Here is a 20,260-nt window from a genome sequence, read left to right as displayed (position 1 = left end):
GTGTGAGGGTCCTTTTCCTTTAAACCCATTCCCCAATTTGAACACGTTTTCACTCAGGGCATAGGAAATTAAGCAGGAAATATTTAGTGATATTCTCTGATTTCAATAACTGTAATAACCTTATGAAAACATACATATAAGAAACATATGTGTGTGGATATGTGTAATATGCATATGAAAGTATAGAAGTAAAAAGGCAATTTGTTTAGTAACCTCAATTAAGTGGCATCTACCCTTCTTCTGTTACCATGTCACAATGGAACTCTTCTGTTGTTTTCCAGGTCATTGCACAGTTCTCAGTAACTTCAGCTGATTTCAGAGCCTAAGGTGAACTCAGAGAGCCACTCAAATATTCCTCCATGAGCTGCTGCACATTTCTTTGCTTAAATGAGCTAATAGTTCATGGGTAAATACAGCGTATTACTCTTACAACATTAACCTTCTTATTTTTTCAAAATAGAACATAAAAAGACTTTGTAAAGGAATTTGAAAACAGCAAGCAATTGAGTATATTAACTCTAACCAAGACAAATATTCGGTTGAGATTTGGCCTCATAAATAAGTGCATAATCATTACAAGTATACACAATTACAATTGACAGGTTATTATTTTATCAGATTTGATAAATATTTTCTTAGTTTTCTTTTAGAGAGGAACCAAAATAAAGCTAAACACTTTAGCAGAGACATAGTTTGATCATGAATATTTCTACAAACATAATAACAGAAAGATAATTTCATGCAAAGTTTGCAAAACAAACCTGACCTCAAATTTTCTGAAGCCGTATGTTATCGGCCTTGGGATAGTTTACAGTGAAAGGAAAACAGAAATAACCAGAAAAAAATGTTAAGATGCCTTGTTATATTAAATTGCCTCACACTTAGCTGATAACTTATCAATGCAGGTCCTGTATCACAGAAGTTCCACAGCTGATGCAAAATTGATGTTAAGTCCCTGTTTCCTTACATGTAAAACTCCCATTAAAACTGTGAAGATACCACGATGAAAATGGCGCATTATGTCCCCACGTTATGACCACAAGATACTGTCAGGCCGTAAAAACCTATGCAACAAAGTCAGTTTTCTGCATGTGCTCATGAGGTTTTTAAAAAATGAATTAGACATGTACATTCATTCTCCTCTGGATTCCAAAAGGGATCAAAAGCATAGTTTCAGACATTTAAGTTCCCAGAATCTGATCAAACAAAAGACATATGCTACTAGCAACAAACTTGTGTCCTGTTTAGGGATCACAACACAAAATTTATGAGATGTTTTGCGTGAGACAAAGGTTTACAACTACCGTTTTAATAAAGGAGTGAAAGTTATATGTAATAATCTGATAGAATTAAAGTCTGCCAAGTGGTTACACTCCTTGTTTCATATATTATTTTTGCCACTACTCTGATATTGTGAATTTCTACAGCATCTTTTTTTAAAGAAAAAAAATCATATACCTTCATTTACTATTAAAATAATTCTGTAGAAACTCCGGAAATATATTGCCAAAGAATAAAATAATGCCATTTGAGCAATGTGGATGGACCTGGAGACTGTCTTACTAAATGAAGTAAGCCAGAAAGTAACAGAAAAATACCATATGATATCACTTATATATGGAATCTAAAAAAAAAAAAAAAAAAAAAAGACACAAATTAACTTATTTATAAAACAGAAACAGACTCACAGACATAAAAATCAAACCTATGGTTACCAGGGGTAAAGAAGGGCTGGAGGGATAAATTGGGAGTTACAGATTTGCAGATACTAACTAGTGTATATAAAATAGATAAACAATAAGGTCCTACTGTATAGTACAGGGAACTATATTCAATATTTTTAATAACTTATAATGAAAAAGAATATGAAAAGATATATATGTATAACTGAAACACTATGCTGTACACCAGGAATTAACACAACATTGCAAACCAACTATACTTCAATTAAAAATTTTTTTTAAAAAAGAAATACATTATCATAACTTTTGATAGTAACATTTCCTGGACATCAAAGTTCAAGTAAAAAAGAAGTATTAGTGTTTTTTTTTTTATGACTTTTGAAATATATAGCTAATAATTTCCTTATTAGCCAATAGGAATTCATTATAAGCAAAGAGGTAGTGGAAGTATTCATATTGCTATTATAAATGACAGTAGCAGCTACATGGGTTGCTTTTGACTATCAATCTAATCCCAAACTTCTTACAGGAAAAACCTCCCCTGCCCACAATGTCTATTATTGCCTTGTGGCCATCTTGATATTGGGTGACTACACACCCCACCTGAGGTACATTTGATTATTTTTAGGGTCAGCAGCCAATCAAATTCTCTCTCCAAAAAATTAAAAATAAGAAACAGTGAAACTTTTATCAGTTAAGTCTGGAGAGGTAAGCCGAAAAGGTCTTGGAATATCAGGAAATGCAGACACTATTTTGGATCATATGCAAAATAATGAGTATGTCTAGGGAGGCAGACTCCTTTATATGCCCAGCACTGTAGCATGCACTGGGGATTCAGCAGTAAACAAAGTAGATGTGTTTTTTTTCCTTTAAGAAGCTGAGCTTCCAGCAGGAGAGTGAGATGTACTATGGTACATTATGATATGTACAATAAAAGAGAATAAAACTTACAGTGAGGGGTTGCATCAAGGGCACCTCATTTAATTTGAATTGTTAAGGAAAACTTAACTTAGGGACATTTAAGCAAATGGATAATCAGAATAGAAAAGCAAAGAACTTTCTAGGCTGTGGAAACAGCATATGTGAGACACCTGAGGAGAGAGACGGTTTGGATCATTTTGGAAGGAAAGGCCTTTGTGGCTGTTGAGTGGTGAGGTGAGCTGCAAAGGGAGGAGGGGGCTCGCTGACACCCAGCTGTGCAGGCCGTAGGAAGGTGTGGGTTTTACCCTAATGCAAGGAGTGTCCACTAAAGACTGGTAAACAGAAAGAAGGGAAGACACATGGAGGAAAGGAGGAGGAGAAAGAAGAAGGAGAGTAGGACCCTTACAGACACAGATGAGTGGGAGCTCAGGTCCCCTGGCCTCTGGGTCCCAAGAGGCCTGTTTCCTTCAGCTTCTCTCTACGTCTCCGTTCAACGACTTTTATCTACTTAAGTTTCCGTTCTTTTGTCCAAAATATCAATACTAATAATGTGATTTTATACGAATAGTTCACTAATTATGGAAGGACTGTGACAGAGATGCTATCAAACTAAGAAACCAGTTAACCCAAAAGCCACGGCTTCTCCAGTGTTAAAAGAAAAGTGGCGGGGCCTAGAAATAAGAATTAGGTTACTCTGAGCCCACAGTCACAAGATTATCCTTAGACACTTTAATATGAACACACACACACACACACACACACACACACACACAAATCCATTAAGAAGGATAGAGTAACTATTTTACAGATGGAGTAAAGTATAATAATCAAGACCAAAAGAGTCCATCAGGACTTAAAATGTAGCATAAAAAAGCCTGATAGATGATTTAGCTGATTTTAACTGTCAGCACTTTGTCTCACTTAGATTTGTCCAATGTCCTGTATGAACTCTAAAAATAGATATGCACTTGAAAAGTTAGGGGAAAACCATATTCATTAATTTGTTCCTGGCAGTTCTAAGTCAATACAGATTTGTAAAATGTTACTTCAGATTCAACTGGCTCACAAAGACCAAAAAACAAAAAAAAGAAAGAAAGAAAGAAAACTAATTTGAATTCCTCTGATCTTTCTAATACTATTATTCTTCCAGAAGCCTTCAAGTATTCATAATTTAAAGACTAAAATGATGCATGCACAGACATATATATATATGTGTATTTATATGTATGTGTGTGTATATATATGACATATATATTGCCACCACTATATATTTAAAGAAGATAACATCTCATAAAGAAAGGTAAAACCAAATAATTTTGAGTTTGCAGTTAGTGGTTATGTGAATGTCTATTTTCCAATCTATTCTGCAGAATTTAAGTTGAGAACTATAATTTAGCCACTTTCCTCCCAGGTAAATTACCAGAGAGATCAAATTTCTTACATCTGTGATGCTTACCACAACATCCAGTTTCTGCCAATTAAAAGCCCAACATTAATTGTTGGAAGTGCCACATAATAGCTGTAATAGAAAACATTTTAAACACACAACCACATTTATACATTTAACAGCTGTGTTGGTCTAACAGTTCAGATTTTCACTATATTCTGCCATATGGTAACAAGGATCATTTTTCACTTAAAAATACTACCAAAAATTAATGCCCTATAGCAATACTACCATTCTAACTTTCAAACTACACATTCAGAGCCATGTTTATCCTCTGGCTGTACATTACCTATCTGCCTTAATTCTACTTAAAATATTTAGTAACATAGATTTTTAAAAAATTTTGTATTAGTGTCAACCAGATCAAACACAAATATTACAACAGGAAACCTATGGGATATGACCTGACAATGAAGAGGCAGGATATAAAATCTGGGTTATATAAAACTGTAGGGCCATGGAGACTGGGACCCATTTTTGTTCGTTGGGTTTGGGGTTTTTTTCTGTATTTCAGAAGAGCTGCTTCCAACTTCCTATCTCACCTTTTTTTCCCTGTAACTCTTTATGATGAGAATTAGTCCTAAACTAAAGACAAAATGTTGGCTACTAATTTTTATTTTAATCTGATTGCTATAATAATCTATTACCATGATTTTATGGGGGGGGTGTGGAACCGTAGAAATTTTCAGTGTATACATTTAACAGAAAACTAAATAAAACATTTCACCTTTTTAAAGAGCAGAACATGAGGCCCATCCATGTCAGGAAGGGCATATTGTTGTCACCACTGTGTTATAACAACAAATAGAAAGAGTCCTTTAGTTTTTATGTCTGTCAATCTATCACCTTTATAACCTCACTAAATTCCTTCGGGAGAACTTAAGAGGAAGGGTAGTGACCAAAATGATGCCTTCATACTGTTTACACATCGCACTATACTCATTATGACTGCCTGTAATTCTCCGCTGTCTTCTGAGAATAAAGGAGCAGGGCAGTATAAACAGCTCAATCTTTAAAATAATACATTTCAAACAGAAATGAACACTATAGATTTTCCCCACTGCAGGTCATATTCTCACTTTTAGAAGGCAATTCCACATTTCATGATTCCTAACTTTAAAAAATGCGTTTCTGAAGCCATCACAATGTGCCAAGATAAAAAACACAAAGTTCAAAACTTACCGAGATGTACCCTTGCTTCCTTTTTCCTAAGCCTGTGCCTCCTCAAGTAAGACATTTCAGATAAGATGGAAGCAGTGATAAGACTCAGGCTGATGGACCAACCCCCACCCAGGTCGCCCCAGCCACTCTGTGCCCTGTGGGAAGAGCTCCCCTTCCCATTCATCGGGACTTTGCAGGGCTTCATACCATTTAAGGTAGAATTGGAGTATTGCACATATTCCTTCCATAGAACTTTTAGGTTTCCATCTATTTAAATACCTACATATTTTTTTATTAGCCTGAAGCTCAAACTCTCCAAATGTAGCAAGTTGTCACTTTGAAACATATGGACTTTAAATAAGTATTTAAGGTCTCAGAACATTAATCTTGGCTTTGTCATTTACTTCAGAAGTCTTGACCACTTCACTTGTCTGTGCTTCATATTTACCTGTCTCTGTGATCATCATTCTCACGGAAGTACATGCAAAATTAATGATCATAAAGCATTACAAGTTGTCAATGAATATGTAACTTCAATAGTCAAAGCTGCTTAGTCCTGGTTGAGCTCATAGTCCCTGTCTACAGTACATTCTGTTTGCATCCAGGCAAAATCATAAAAACCATGAAACTTTTTTTTAAGGTTACAGGTAGAGAAATTCCTCAAAAAAAAAGTTAAAATTTCAATGGTGACAGGCAGGGAATATAAATTGTGATTCAGTATGTCAATCACACTAAGATGAGCTGTGGGGTTCTTTTAAAATCATGTCTCAGTTTACACTTCCAGATTGTCTCCTACTCCAATATAAATTAACATTATTAATAATGATACTAATAATAGCAAATCCTCAGACAATACTAAGCACCTGACACTATTCTAAGTGCTTTATGTGTATTTACTCATTTAGTAAGCAAATCAATCCTATGGTTACGTATTACTATTATACCCAATTTACAGTTGAGAAAATCAAGGCACCAATAAGAAACCTCATCTGAGTTTACACATCTAGTAAGCAGCAGAGCTAAGACTCAAACCCAGGCATTTTGGGTCCAGAGTTCATACTCTTAACCACTATGTTATAGAATAAGTTAGTAAACACACACAGACCCACACAGGCACTCACATGAAAGGGCTCTGGACAGGGAATTAAAAAGGCTGTTTTCCAGAAGAAAGCAAGGAAATGTCCCTGGGCTTCAACCTTCCCACTGGAAAAGCAAGACAACTACATAATACTATTTTAAGGGGTATTCTAATCCTATCATTTATGATTCAAAGATACAGTCTGCAGCATACAGCCCCTTTACTTTTGATTGACTTAACTCAATAATTAAACAAAGTATTCATATATTTCAAGGAAAATGCTAAAAGAGAAGGAAAAATTACCCTCAGGCAATCAAGAAATAGTAGTAGCATGAATAGAGGAATAAGGACTTCACCTCATATATATCATGCTTTGAGTTCCCTGCAACATTCTTAATTCCCTTGAGGTCTTTTTACCTCTTCTAGAAGGTACCAAATTATAACAATTCTTGGAAAGTAAACTAGTAAACCAGGTAAATGAACTACTAATTGTTCCTTCATTATCAATACACAAAACTTCTTTGAGTTACACTTTTCTATGCTAGAAATTAAAAGCATTTTTTCATGGAGCCAAGCCACACAATATTTAAATAGTGTCACAGAAAACTTTGAGATTATGAAAACAATCTTGTAGGTGCCAATCGGAAACACATGCCCATCGGTAATACATGCTTCTCAAGTAAACAGTATTGCCAAACTGGTTGTAAAAATGCATTCACAAGTATATAAGGTTGAACTGTAAATGCATTTCGATCTCATACATATTCTCTTTGTCACCTGGCTTAATTTTATGAAACTGTTACTTTCTTATTTCCAATCTCGTGACTCGTTGCAAATCACTGTCACAGATAGCTGTTTCATATTCATTAAGTTATCTTTATCTTAACTTGAAAACAGTTTACCTACTTTTATAATTATTCTTATTTAAAATAATTCTTAAAAATTGCTATCCTTTTGTCAACTTTATACAAGAATAATTCTTCGGGATAAAATGATCACTAAGCAAGCCCCTGTTCTTAAATGTGGATAAACATCTGACACATATTCACAAATTATAATTATTGCCATTATAAAACTAGAGATTTACTCAACGCATCCATATAAAAATTGCAATGAACTTCGAAGTTAATTAGCTAACCTATAAAGAAACTAACAAATTCAAATTAAAATGATCAAAACAAAGTTTATTAGAATTGTTATTTTCTTAAATTCTTCACATGTGAACTATCACAGTATGCTGACAATCAACTTCATACTCAAAGTTCCAAACTGGACTGCATTTAAATCTTAATTGCTAGAGAAAACAGAAACTTTGCATCCATTTTAAACAATTCTAGTACACAATCTAGAAAGCTTTGCTGAAACAGAGAAAGCAGTAGTTACAGAGCAGTTGGAGGATGGGAGTTGGAAGTGTTTAGCCACTGAACTTCTGCCCTGAACTTTCCCTTCTGTGATAAAAACCGCGAAACCAGACAGCAACGGAGCCCCCTGTCAGCACTGTACTGTGGGGCACTTATCTTCTTACCCCGCGTGTGCATGGACAGAAGAATGAGCAAGGAAATGTGAAGCTGCCAGTTTACTTCTTCCAGCCAACCTACTGCAGCCGGAGAGCAGTCAATGTGACCCGCCTGTTTAAGCCTCCTGTTTCTTGCCTTTCCTTCTTTCACTGAGACTCCTCTGCTGCCACTCGTCAGAGCTTCAGGCTAGCCTGCCAACAAGCCCTAGACAGGACCGTGAAAGACAAGCCTGTTACAAACTGGTTCTGTCACCACAGAGACTTCAACTGATCACCTCGTGGGGAGGACAACAAAGGGCAGTGAGGACCCCAAGCCGGATTGTTTTCTTAAGAAAGGAGCCTGACCCAGCTGCCCACACAAGGGCCAGCACAGGCGGGACTTTGCTCTGGACTGGCCACGCCAAAGCCCCCACACCTCCCGGGCAGCTGCGGGGGGGTTCCAAAGCAACACACACCTACACTTTGCTGTCATGCAATTGCTCATTTCTTTCGTCAAAGCTTTTTTCTCTGCTAGGGATTGTAACTGTTTGGGAATTGTAGAAAGACAAAGAGAAATAAAATTTTTCTTTGATAAAACGACAGAAACACGTCACGGTGTCATGTTACAGCAATTTTCTCACTACATCAAAATTTAAAGAATGAGGCAAATGCCTCTAAGTCATGTGCACAGATACAAAAAAAGGGTCACATGTAAAAAGCATCTTTAATGAGTACTTCAAGTTAAAATATTTCAGTTAAGCTACTCACTAATTTGAAGTGACTATAGTTTGAAGTTTCTTATATAGAATAAAGAGTACTGTGACCTAACAAATTCGATTATGTAATTAAAACCAAGGTAAGTTATTCAATTTTTTGAGATATTAACTGTAACTGTGCCTCAATGTAAACTATGAACATTTTGTAAAATTTCAATTTTCCATGATATTGTGAGTGACCTTTTTCAACACTAAAAGAACTTTCTCAAGGACTATTTGTATTCTTTTATTCTGGGAACTGTCAATCATAAAAGAAATGTGTAGAAACTACAGTATCACCAGAGACAAACAGAAGTAATGAAACCTAGTCGGTTTGCACGATAAAGAAGTTATGATTATGAGAACAGAGACATAGTTCCATGCTTATATCTAAGATAGCATCAGAATGTGTTTACCTGAAGTTTTAAGAATATTTTTTTTTGGAAAAAAAAATCTCTGCCATCTTCTCATTTTTGGAAGACACCCCGACTTCTCTAAACACACCAGCACCTCCCAGAACTACCTTCCTAGGTGCCATTCAAACCTATTCTCTTGCTTCGAGTAGATCAACAGTTGCTCTTTAGGATTTAATGACTACTACTATCACTCCCACATCCTCAAGTCTCAGTTTCATCAGATGGAATTTAATAGAAATGCAGTATTTTTAATCACACAGAAAATTATGGCGTATTTTAAGCTTAAGAGACTACATATTTTGCATTTCACAGAATCCGTGCAACTTACTTGTCAGGAAAATCTGTTCGGGGGTAGTAAATGAGATAGTCTTTCAGTATCATTTATCCACATCCCTTTTAGCTAAGAAGAGAGATTGAGGCATATTAAATGAATACGGGGTGATCAGGAACAGAGGGGCAGTACGAGGGAAAAGCAGACAAGAATTAAGCAGTAGACTCTCTTGTTCAAACCTTCTATATTCGGCTCAAAGCCACATCACAACATGGTTCCACTGCTAATTTGGAACCTAGCCTTGAGCTCTGGGATGAGGAGTGAACGGCTGAAATGTGGGACAGCTCCCACTGCTCACATTTCCCCAGTATGGGCATCCGTAAATGGTGCAAAGCATGAAGAGAGAAGAGTTGCTCTCTCCCTAGAATCCTAATTCAGTTCAAAACAATCCATATCAGCAACCATTTCTGATTCTATATTACATGCTTGCTAGCTGAAGTAAATGCACTCAGGAAGTTTACAATACCACAGAAGAAGTTTTATATATATATATATATAAATAAAATAGAGAACTAAGGTAAAAAGGTAAGCTGCTTTAAGATGAAATGCCTTCAAATGGAACAAAGATGGAAAATCACAGTAAGGGATGGATTAGACTGGGCCAGAAATTGAAAGCAGGGCTGGATGCTGAAATACAAACTTTATACAGAGATAGAGGAGATGGAAAGGGAGAAAATTATATGAGCAAGGATTAGAGGCAGGATTAAATATTTCATTTGTGCAACAGAATGAGAAGGAAAATCTTACTGGCGCAGACAGCTCCTATTAGTAAATGGCTGGAGAGAAAAGCTAGACAGAGTGGAACCAGGTTGTGCAGGATTCTGAAAGCAGGTTACAGACTTTAGGCTATACATTATATAACTAACCAAAAGGCTTTGGAGCATGGACTGGCTTAATGATTTTTTAAAAAAAAGGTTTAGGATTTCAGAATATAGGATGAGTCTCTGAACCTAAACTTCTAACTAGGTGAGGAAGAAGTGAAAATTGGAAGCGTGAGGAGAGGCTTCCACTTAGTTGACTGTTTCGGTAATACAGACGTCTTTCATCTATACTACTAAGAAATTTAAGAGGTAGCCCTATTAATTCCCTCCATTTTGCCTTTATTATTTAACATATGCTGGGTGTCAACAATGAAGGAGATGTTCCATACAATGCATAATTAAATTCCAGACAAATAGGATCAAAGATCTTTAAAAAAACAAAAACAAAAACTCATAATGTAGATCAGAAATCTGAGTGAGCAAAAAAAAAAAAAATCCAGATTTGCATATGATTCAGCCCACTCACCTTAAAATTCACACCAAATGAATCTTCGAAGAAAGCTCTGAGAGAACATTAAAAGAAAGGTCTCCATTTGAAAACACACTGTGCGAGAAGGGCAAGGGAAAAGGAAAGGACGAGAGACAGCACTACCAACACGAGCAGGACATGTCGTTGCTATACACTATTTGTAGAATTCTTATACAGACCCACTCATGCTAGATTTATGAAGTCTGTGCTGTGAAGCAGAGAGCGCCTAACTGCTATCTGAAAGAACCCTGGGCAAATTATTTCAACTCTCTGTTCTACAGTCTGCTCATTATCCAACTGGTAAAATTACTGTATGAGTTCTACAAGTAAACGAATACAAACTACTGAATACAGTGCCCAGAACACAGGAGGACATCAGAAAATGGTCAGCAATTTCACAACAAATCTCACTAATCACGCTCCTGCCTCTTGACCAAAAGAAAAAAAAAAATTATTAACAATAATGTTCCTTAAAGTAACATTTGCCAAACTGTTTCTGTCACAAAAAAATGTGATCACTAAAACAAGAATACAAAATATACCATAGGTTAAATCAAGGTTTTATAAATTTGTATTACACCCACAAAGGCAAATATTTATTTAAGCCATTTATTTTTACTTCATTTATTAAGTAATCATGCAATTAAAGCAGAAGTACACAAAATAGCTTTAAATTATGAGACCACCTTTCTAACAATTACCATTCATGACTTATTTTCACAACGAACCTCCCTTAGTCTCCAGATTTTATGTATTTATACAGCTTTTTAAACTGTTATTGGGAGACTGCGTGTAGTGAATGGGGTAGGAGAACATTAAAAAGACAGTGCCTGCCTTCAGGACAAAACCTACCCTGTAATGGGTGAGGACAAACAGTCAAATAATGACAATGCAAAACCGTAACTGCCTGCTACGCTGAGGGAATGTGGAAAGCACAGTGGATAAACAGAGATTAATTCTGGCCGGGGGTGGGGATCGGACTTGTGGGGGAGAGGCATTTGAACTAGGTCTTCAAAGATAAGTAGGAATTCACTGGGTGAGGGGAGGGCAAAAGAATCCCAAGCAAAGAGAACAGACAGCACAGACATTTATGAGGAAGAAAAAGAGTATCTGCAGAGCACATGAGAAACCGGGTATCCATAGAAAGCAGTGAAATGAGGCTGGAAAAGGAGACTGGGAGACACTGGGGAGGAAGGGCCTTACAGCTCCTAACTTGATTTTGATTTTATCCTACATACACTGGAAGCAATGCCTTGGTTTCTGAAGGAGGCGTTGGCACAGTTACCATTGTGCGAATAGACTGCAGCCAATTCGTGCAGCTGATTACATTTCGAAAGAAACTAGAAAAGTTTTTGAGATAAGATGAAGAATATTTTCCTTTTTATGTAAGAAAATACAACAATACCCTTATCATTCTTCATGAGAACAATAAGGTGAGTGTTATTTTTTTTCATACTTTAACATCTCTGCTAACATTGTTTGGGACAACGTTTACCTTTCAATTAAACTTCTGTTCAAACACACAGGCGCATAAAAACAACAGTTATTTCCTTTTTCCTATTAGAAGCTGAAGCATTTTAGGTCCCTACCATTCCATGGAGCTTTGCAGTAAAACAGTTTTCAAACTTTCATACTGGTTGTGCAAAAAATAGTAAAGTGTGCTCAGAATTGTACTGGCTAAGTCATTTTATTATTCTGATTTTCAGCTATACACGTACGTAGTGGACATAAAAAGTTACTCCATTATGGGGGGAGAAATGAACAAGAGAACTCAAGTGTACAAAAACTTTTTTTCCCCCTGACTTCAGAGTTTACAAAGCAACAGCTTCAGCCCACTTTCAGGCTGCCTCCTGCCTCCCCAACCCGTTCTAATTTGCAGCATTCCACATCACTAGTCATTAACAACCCGACGTTCCCTTCAGCTGCACAGTGAAAGTCCATCACATCATTACAAATAAACAATCCCTTCCTCCCTCCAAGGAATGACACATTATTCTGAGCACGTCTTCTCTCTGCTTTCACTGCACTGCCAGGTCCCCCGTGAGTGGGAAGGGGTAAAAAAGAAAAAACTATCCCACAACTTGTCTAAAGCATGTAGAGGATGATTTGTGTTCTAACTTACGGGATATGACTGTCACCGGTGATCGGCTTTCAGGCCTAGATTACATGTGATAAGGGCTGACCTTCTTTAAGTATTCCACACATTATGCACTCATGGAGAGCGGGCAGGACACAAAAGTCCTTTAGATGTTCTGGACATCAATCAAGCACACAGCATGGAGCCTGCCAAACTTTTCTTCCATTTACTCAGGGAGAGGAAGGGGGAGTCCAAGGCAGACTTAATAAAGTTTAAAGCTGTGCCACAGTATATTTGGGGAGACCATTGTTATTAAAAGGGTGTTATTTGAAAAAAATTCTCTATAGTTAACCACTAGTAACAAAAAATTTCACACACGGAGACAACCAGATTTCACTTCAGCTTTAAAATGTCAAAATCTTTACTTATAAACCAGGTTTCATGGACTTTAGCCAACTGATTTTATTTTTTCTGAAATAATTGTTCACTAAGTATATAAAACAAAAACTAAAAATATGAATTTTTATAACAAGCATCATAAAAGGTATCCATTTTGAGGCACTGAAAAAACAGTAGAGTATCTGTTATAAAATACACTGAACATATCTTTATGTAAATTAAACTTCAATCAACAGCATAAACCACTTTTCACCTAATACAAGTATCATCATTATTAACAGGCGAGAGCCCCAATATTATGAAACAGACATGATAATATCTTCTGATAAAAGCTTTCGATGTTGGTCTTTTATCATTGCTACTTCTCACAACTCATTAAAAGGATTTGAGATAGCTTTTGAAAGAGAACAAATAAGCCTCAAACTTTATTCTCCTAAGATGCTGTAACACTGTGTACTTGGAGGGCATAATTTGGTCATCAGCACAACCAAAACCATTACAGCAATACACTTCATGGCATTTTCTAGCAGAATGATATCTTAAATCTAAGACAGTTTCATTTACCTAGGGATTGCAGAGTTCTCTTTTAAAGCTCATGTCAGACAATGAATATAACAAGGATGTGGACAGCCTACATACAAGATAAGACTAGACACAAAAAGCAATTAACATTAAAGAGTAGAAGAGAACTAAAGACAACTTACACGATGAAACTACTAATGAAAATCAGCCTGGTGAACTTAAGATAAGCTAACAAGAAACAAAACAAAACAAACCTCCAGGCTGCCCCAGGACCCCTAAACCCCATATAGGCATAATTCTGGCTCAGTTACTACCTGGCTTCCGTGTTATTCAACTAAATGCTAAAAAGGTCACACTTGTACCCTAGTGATAGGGAGCAAGTGATACATACAATATGAGATTATTCTCTGTCATTCGCTACAGAGAAATCCATCACCTGGTCAATACGATTATCTCAGGTCAGACACTAAAACTGAATGTGAGGAAGATGCCTTGGCAGGGGCTGGAAAGTAACAAACCCAGAGAAGATCAACAGGTTATTTGTAGACAGATTATAGGACAATGGTGATGACACATAACACTTGGTGACTTTTACTCTTTAGACACAATGCTTTGTAACTCATCAGTGTGTTGCCTCATGAATCCTCACTGCTTCCTTGTGTGGCAGGTAACATCATTCCCATTTACAGATGAGAATCCTGAGTGTATCTGAGCCAAGGAGGCCTGGAACTGGTTAAGGGTAGAGAGGATCAGACACCAGTACATCACTAACTAGCGACCCATGTGTGTTTGCTCTGCAAGAAATAACTGGGGCAGAAACAGTCCATGCAGTAGGTGCAGGACTCAGACTCTAGGGGCTGGTGAGACTCATTCAGGGAACATGACTGCCTGAAGGCTGGAGCAAGTGAGGGGTCAGGTATCCTGAATCCCAAACCTCTCGGTTCAGAGAAGGACAACAGACACGCTGGAGGCCATAGCAGTGAACGCAGAGGGCAGTGGTTTCAGGTGCAAGGAGAGATGGACCTCTCCTCCAGAGGATGAACAGTAGTTTATAAAAAGCATATTAATAATAATTAAAATAATCATTAATGTAAAGCAGTGTCATGTATACATATTTTTAACTTGCCCAGCAGCCCTCTGATGCAGGTGTTATTAAACACATTTTGTAAGTGAAGCCACTAAGGTGAGTGAGGTCCCTCAGAACTGAGAGGCTTTCTCCCTCGAGCAGACCTGTGCTTTAGGAGGTACAGTGAGGCAACGCTGCAGGCTTAGAAGAAAGTGGATGAAGGAAGTCACAGGAGCCATGTAATGTAGTCCACCTCTCACCACATGAGTCTGAGTTTGTTTTAACAAAAGAGGCTGTTTTCTTTACAGCATGAGAAGGCAGTTGAGAAGATCTACTTTGCCCCACTTACAAGGAACCATGTGATAAAGGGGGTTTTGTCGTTTGTTTAAGTAATAACAGAAATACCCTAGTATCCTAACACTTTGGCCCCAGACTCCTCAAAATTAAAGTTACACACTAGAACACACCAAAGCTACTACCTTGTCTTACTGAAAGCTCTATTCCAAAGGATACTATCTTCTTTATCAAATTAGAGCTAAAGCATCCCTGTGCATAAAATCAAAACCTATACTGTCTGTATCCCTTGCTAGCGACTACAAAAATCTGAACATAGTTTCATATCAAAATCAGTGTCTTAAAGAGGATTACTATCACTCTTATTTCATCTTAGAGTCAGTTGTGCCTTAATTTCATGCACAGCCAACTTGAACTGATAATAAATAAATTGAAAACAAAATTTTAAATAGAAAGTATATTAATAAAATTTCATTTTATCTTGTATTTTCCTTGTAAATTCCTCTGAATATAATTTAGAAGGAAGGTGCATATTAGTTTACACATAAAAGGGATTATAAAAGCAGTTAAAGTACAGACCTTATTTAAACATTTGAAAAGTCTATGTTTAAGTTCACACATCATACAGAGACAGCTCCTAGGAAATCCGTTTTCCACTCCTTGGAAAATATATAAATATATATACGTTAGAAATGACACGAGACAAAGTTTTTTGAAGTAACAGAGAAGACATTCATAAGAAACATTTTAGTTTATTCAGCACAGAGTAGCTTCCCTGTAGTACTTTCTCAGCAGTAGTGCTGCCAGTGTATGACCGACACGCCTCTTAGCAGACTTAGCTCTTAGTGTTTTAAAAATTGATGCCAGAATATAAACACCACAGAAAGCTAAATTTTAAGGTGATATTTAGAATCTTTGTGCATGCAAAAATATTTTCAAATAAAAGTAATAATGCCACGATTTTCAGTTCAGATTCATGCCATGCTCAACCCTTTCATCTCTTCTACCAGCAGAAGTCAACTGTGTACACTGAAGTATTTTCCTAATGACAGATGGCTGATACCAAAAGGATGCCTGAAACATACTGTATCTGTATACATACATACACACACACACACATATATATAACTCCCTCGTCTTCTTTCACCTGTCTCCAGATATAAAGCACAACTGCTTAGTGTCTTGAATTTTTTTTTTTACGAAAAATGACATTTTCTGATAATCTCATGAAAGCATTTCTAACAGACTCCATAAATAGAGAATTTTCACAAGACTGAGTGTTGGTTTGGCTGTTTAAACAATTAGTTTGTAAACAACAAATAAATAAATGTAAAGAAACCCCAGATATAGACCTTATTCAGAGAAGGTCACAGTACAGTGAAATAAGACTTCAGTCAGTGAAACCCTTTCTTTCTGTGCTCTATCTAGAGCAATGCAGCAAAATCAGAGGATACTAAATGTACGTGGAATGATACAAGAGGCTTAAATTATGGAGGCAAAGAGGATGAGGTTTACTGATCATAATATCAGATAAAACCAGCGACATATTTAGACACAAAATCCCTACTAGTCCAATAAAAATATATGAAATTGTAATACAATTCTTATCTAATATAAAAGCCTTGGTTACACAGGGATTCCTTTATCGTGCTCTATGTTTTTTTATTATAGTTAATCAGCACTTTGTGTGGTTATATCTGCTACTATCAAGCACCAGCTGAAAAAGAAAAATTGAGTCAAGCAGCGAGTTACTTTAAGGATTATGACAAATGAAACATTCAAATTAAACCTTAACCAACCTGAGTAAAACTTGCATTTTTCCAGATGATTTAAGGCCCATTAAGGTGACCAACCTGATTTAAATAGTCACTATGATTTCTACTCTGAGGTCTCCCAAAGTTTACAGTAGAAACACTTCAAAGTCCTCAATGTATCTCATTAGCACCTCCACCAAAGGATGTGCAAAGAAAAAAGGAAAAGAAGTTCAAAAGCAATAGCTGCTCATTTAGAAACACTTGTCTAAAAAGGATTTTTCAATTTTTCATTAAAATGTTACGTATGTAATCAGAAACTGACAACTGAACAAAATATTTACTTCACTCTATGAATTAAGGCAAAAGAACTACAAGTTATTCATCGAAATTTAACTCCTGCCTCTTCAATAAAGAAACTTGCCTCACTTTGCATCTGTTATCTAACATTACATCTTTGTGTTGGTTTTCACATTATCTCTTTCTGGAAGTTTATTAACAGAAAGAGCCTATGGAAAGTCAACGCTTTTCTGAATTGCATAAGAAAGCTTTTGATTAACCTCATATTGGGCTACAAAAGTATCAAAGAGCTGTGAGTCCTAGAGCAGATGCTTCTGATGTCCTTACAAAGTCTTTATGATGGTTTACAAGGTCATATGAGAGGCGGCTTCCAATTGTCTCACTAAGTGGGCTCTTCTCCCACTGCTCTCCCTCTTTCTCATCCTGTTCCTCAAACACAGCACGCATGCTCCAGCTCAGAGCTGTCTGCCTCCTACCCCTCCGCCCAAAACACTCTTCCCTTACGTATCTACTTAGCTTTCTCCATCATCCTCCTTCAGGTCTTGGCTCAATCTCACCTTAGTGAAGCCTATCCTATTGCTCTTCTTACGACAACAACCACCCCCAACCCCAAATCCCTCCCTGACCCTCCTGGACCTCTATTCCCACCATTCTAATAAAATTCTTCTTTCCAAGGTCAACAGATCCAACAAGTTTTCCTTATGCTGTTTTACTTCCCCCCCACCCCACTCATCACCTTCTAACCACTATGTAATTCACTTACTTACTGTATTTATTGCTAACTGTCTAGCTTCCCTCACCCCTCTAGAATGTAAGGACCCCCAAGGGCGTTACTGATCATTGTCCATTTTGCTCACTTACATACCATAAGCACCTGAAACAGTGACTTTTTGGAAAGTATTTCCTGTGACCAGTCTTCTCTCTCTCTTCCTAAAATACCTGACCTTTAGCGCCACCTTATTCTCATCCCAATTACTTTTTCCTTGTAAATATTTGCCCTCTGGATTCTACTCCCATCATTCTAATGAAATTCTTCTTTCAAAGGTCAACAAACCCAATGAATTTTTCTCAGTCTGTATCCTTTTCATCCCTAGGCAACACAAGACACCCTTCTTAAAAGCCTCGTTCATTTAAAAGTAAATTGAACAAACACGATTTACTAGGTACTCGCGAGCAGCTCTTCCTTTGGTTTCCATGATGAGGGCCTATTCACCCAAGTTTCTTCCTCTCATGCTCGTGTAAATGTAGGTAATCATGATTCGTTCCCAATGATCCCTTCTCTCAAATGTATTCCTTTGTAACACCCAGACTTCACCTAATACAATTTCAACTACCAGGATAGATCTTTTTTTGAACCACCACCCCATATTTCCACATCCCACTGCACGTCTAAACATTACTCCTCCTCCTGCCGCATTTCAAATTTTACCTCTGTCAGCTCTGTGCCTGTTATCACACTTTGCAGCCACCTGGCTTTAAGCCCTTCTCACTTTCTATATGTTGGGCATCTTCCATTTGTTTGACGCAGAGCTCTACCAAAACAGAAGGTAAAAAAACAAACAGACAAAAACCAAAAAATGGTCACACAAGCACTTTTTTACCTCTCCTGTAGCTGGGATCTGACTGCATGACTGAAACTTTCCAAATCAGATGCACCTCTCCCGGACTTTACACGAATTTAATCAAGACCTCAGGTTATCCATTCTGACTGGCGCTGGTGGGAGCGGCAGCAGCTATATTCATCCCAAAGGCAGCAGTGCAGCAGCCCTCACGGCAGCATCCAGCTCTAGCGATGCTGATGTGAGCAGGGCAAGTTGGGGTGTCTAGGCTCAACTGTGGGAACAGCTGTGTCCCACAGGTAAGTGCTCGGGTGGAATTTTAAGTACCAGGAAGACCCAGTTGATTCTCTCAGCAGAAGTAGATTTTTCCTCTTCTAACTTCCACAGCACTTTATCACCATCACTTCTATGACATTTATCTTATCAGTTTACCCTGTATTATAACTATTTGTCTCCTGTCTTTCCCACTACACTTCATATTTCCTTAGGATGCCTGTCATTCACCTTTGTCTATGCTTTTAACACTTCCTTTCTTGTCTAATGCAGATATCTTCCAAAAAAAAAAAAAAAAAACCAAAACAAAGTCTGTATATTCTCTTTTTGGCTCAGGAAGTTGCTCAAAGTTCTCCTTTTCCTGCTGTTGATCTGACAAGATTCCACCATTTCATTCCTGGAATTACCTGCAATTCTAACTTATTTAGAAAAACCCTGGAATCTCCCCAAAATTGTCTCTTAGGTTATTCTCTCATTTCCATGCACTAAAGGCCCTTTTTACCTTTGCTCCAGCAGCATACACAGAGCATCAATATGGTTGCCAAGAGCATTCAATGGGGAAAAGACAGCCTTTTCAACAAATGGTGCTGGGTAAACCGAATATCTACATGCGAGAGGAAAATTTGGACCCTTACTTTCTTACACCATGTACAAAAATTAACTCAAACAGGATCAAAGAACGAAATTTAAGAACTAAAACTATAAAACACTTAGGAGAATACATAGGGAAGAAGTTTCATATCATTGTATTTGGCAATGATTTCTTGGATACGAATCCAAAAGCACAATTAAAAAATAATAAATTGGACATCAAAATTTAAAAACTCTATGCATCAAAGGATACAATCAATAGAGTGAGAAATCAGCCTAAGGAATGGGACAAAACATGCAAATCATGTATCTGATAGGAGGTTATCATCCAGCATATAAAAGAAAGCCTAGAACTCAACAACAACAAAAACCAACAACCCAATCAAAAAATGGGCAACTAACTTACATAGACATTTCTCCAAGGAAGATCTATAAATGGCCAACAAGCATAGAAAAAGATACTCAACATCACTAATCTTTAGGGAAATGCAAATTAAAACCACAATGAGACATCATCTCATACCCATAGGATGGCTCCTTTCAAAAAAATAAGATGTACAGAAACTGAAACCCTTGTGCACTGTTTGTGGGAATGTAAAGTAATGCAGCTAGAATGGAAAACAGTACCAAGGCTCCACAAAAAAATTAAAAATTGAATTACTGTATGATCCAACAATTCTACTGGATATACACCCAAATGAATTAAAAGCAGAATTTTGAGAAGATATTTATACACTTGCATCACAACATTATTCACAATAGCCAAAAGGTAAAAACAACTCCAGAGTTCTTCTACAGATGAATGGGTAAACAAAATGTGTCATATGCATACAATGAAATATTATTCAGCCT

The 20,260-nt window shown here is 37.0% G+C and overlaps 1 protein-coding gene across 11 annotated transcripts in view; it reads right to left on the bottom strand.

Moving 5' to 3' along the window:
- BMPR1B (bone morphogenetic protein receptor type 1B) overlaps positions 1–20,260 on the bottom strand; it is a 347,906-nt gene that overhangs the window by 91,978 nt on the left and 235,668 nt on the right. Inside the window, exon 1 of one of the 11 annotated variants that reach the window (XM_032460107.1) lies at positions 7,815–8,561. The exons of 9 other annotated variants lie outside the window; for them this stretch is intronic. Coding sequence is in view for 1 of the 2 variants with exons in the window: in XM_006192263.3 (XP_006192325.1) it covers positions 7,815–7,827 (13 nt within the window). In the remaining variant the exon portion in view is untranslated. Of the gene's footprint in view, positions 1–7,814; positions 8,562–20,260 lie in introns of those variants that run through there. One more of the 11 variants, XM_006192263.3, reaches the window with a different exon arrangement.

The sequence above is a fragment of the Camelus ferus genome, chromosome 2 (assembly GCF_009834535.1).
Source record: "Camelus ferus isolate YT-003-E chromosome 2, BCGSAC_Cfer_1.0, whole genome shotgun sequence".
NCBI lineage: Eukaryota > Metazoa > Chordata > Mammalia > Artiodactyla > Camelidae > Camelus > Camelus ferus.
Note: the sequence above shows the minus strand (reverse complement) of the source record. Positions and strands in the feature narration are given on the sequence as shown.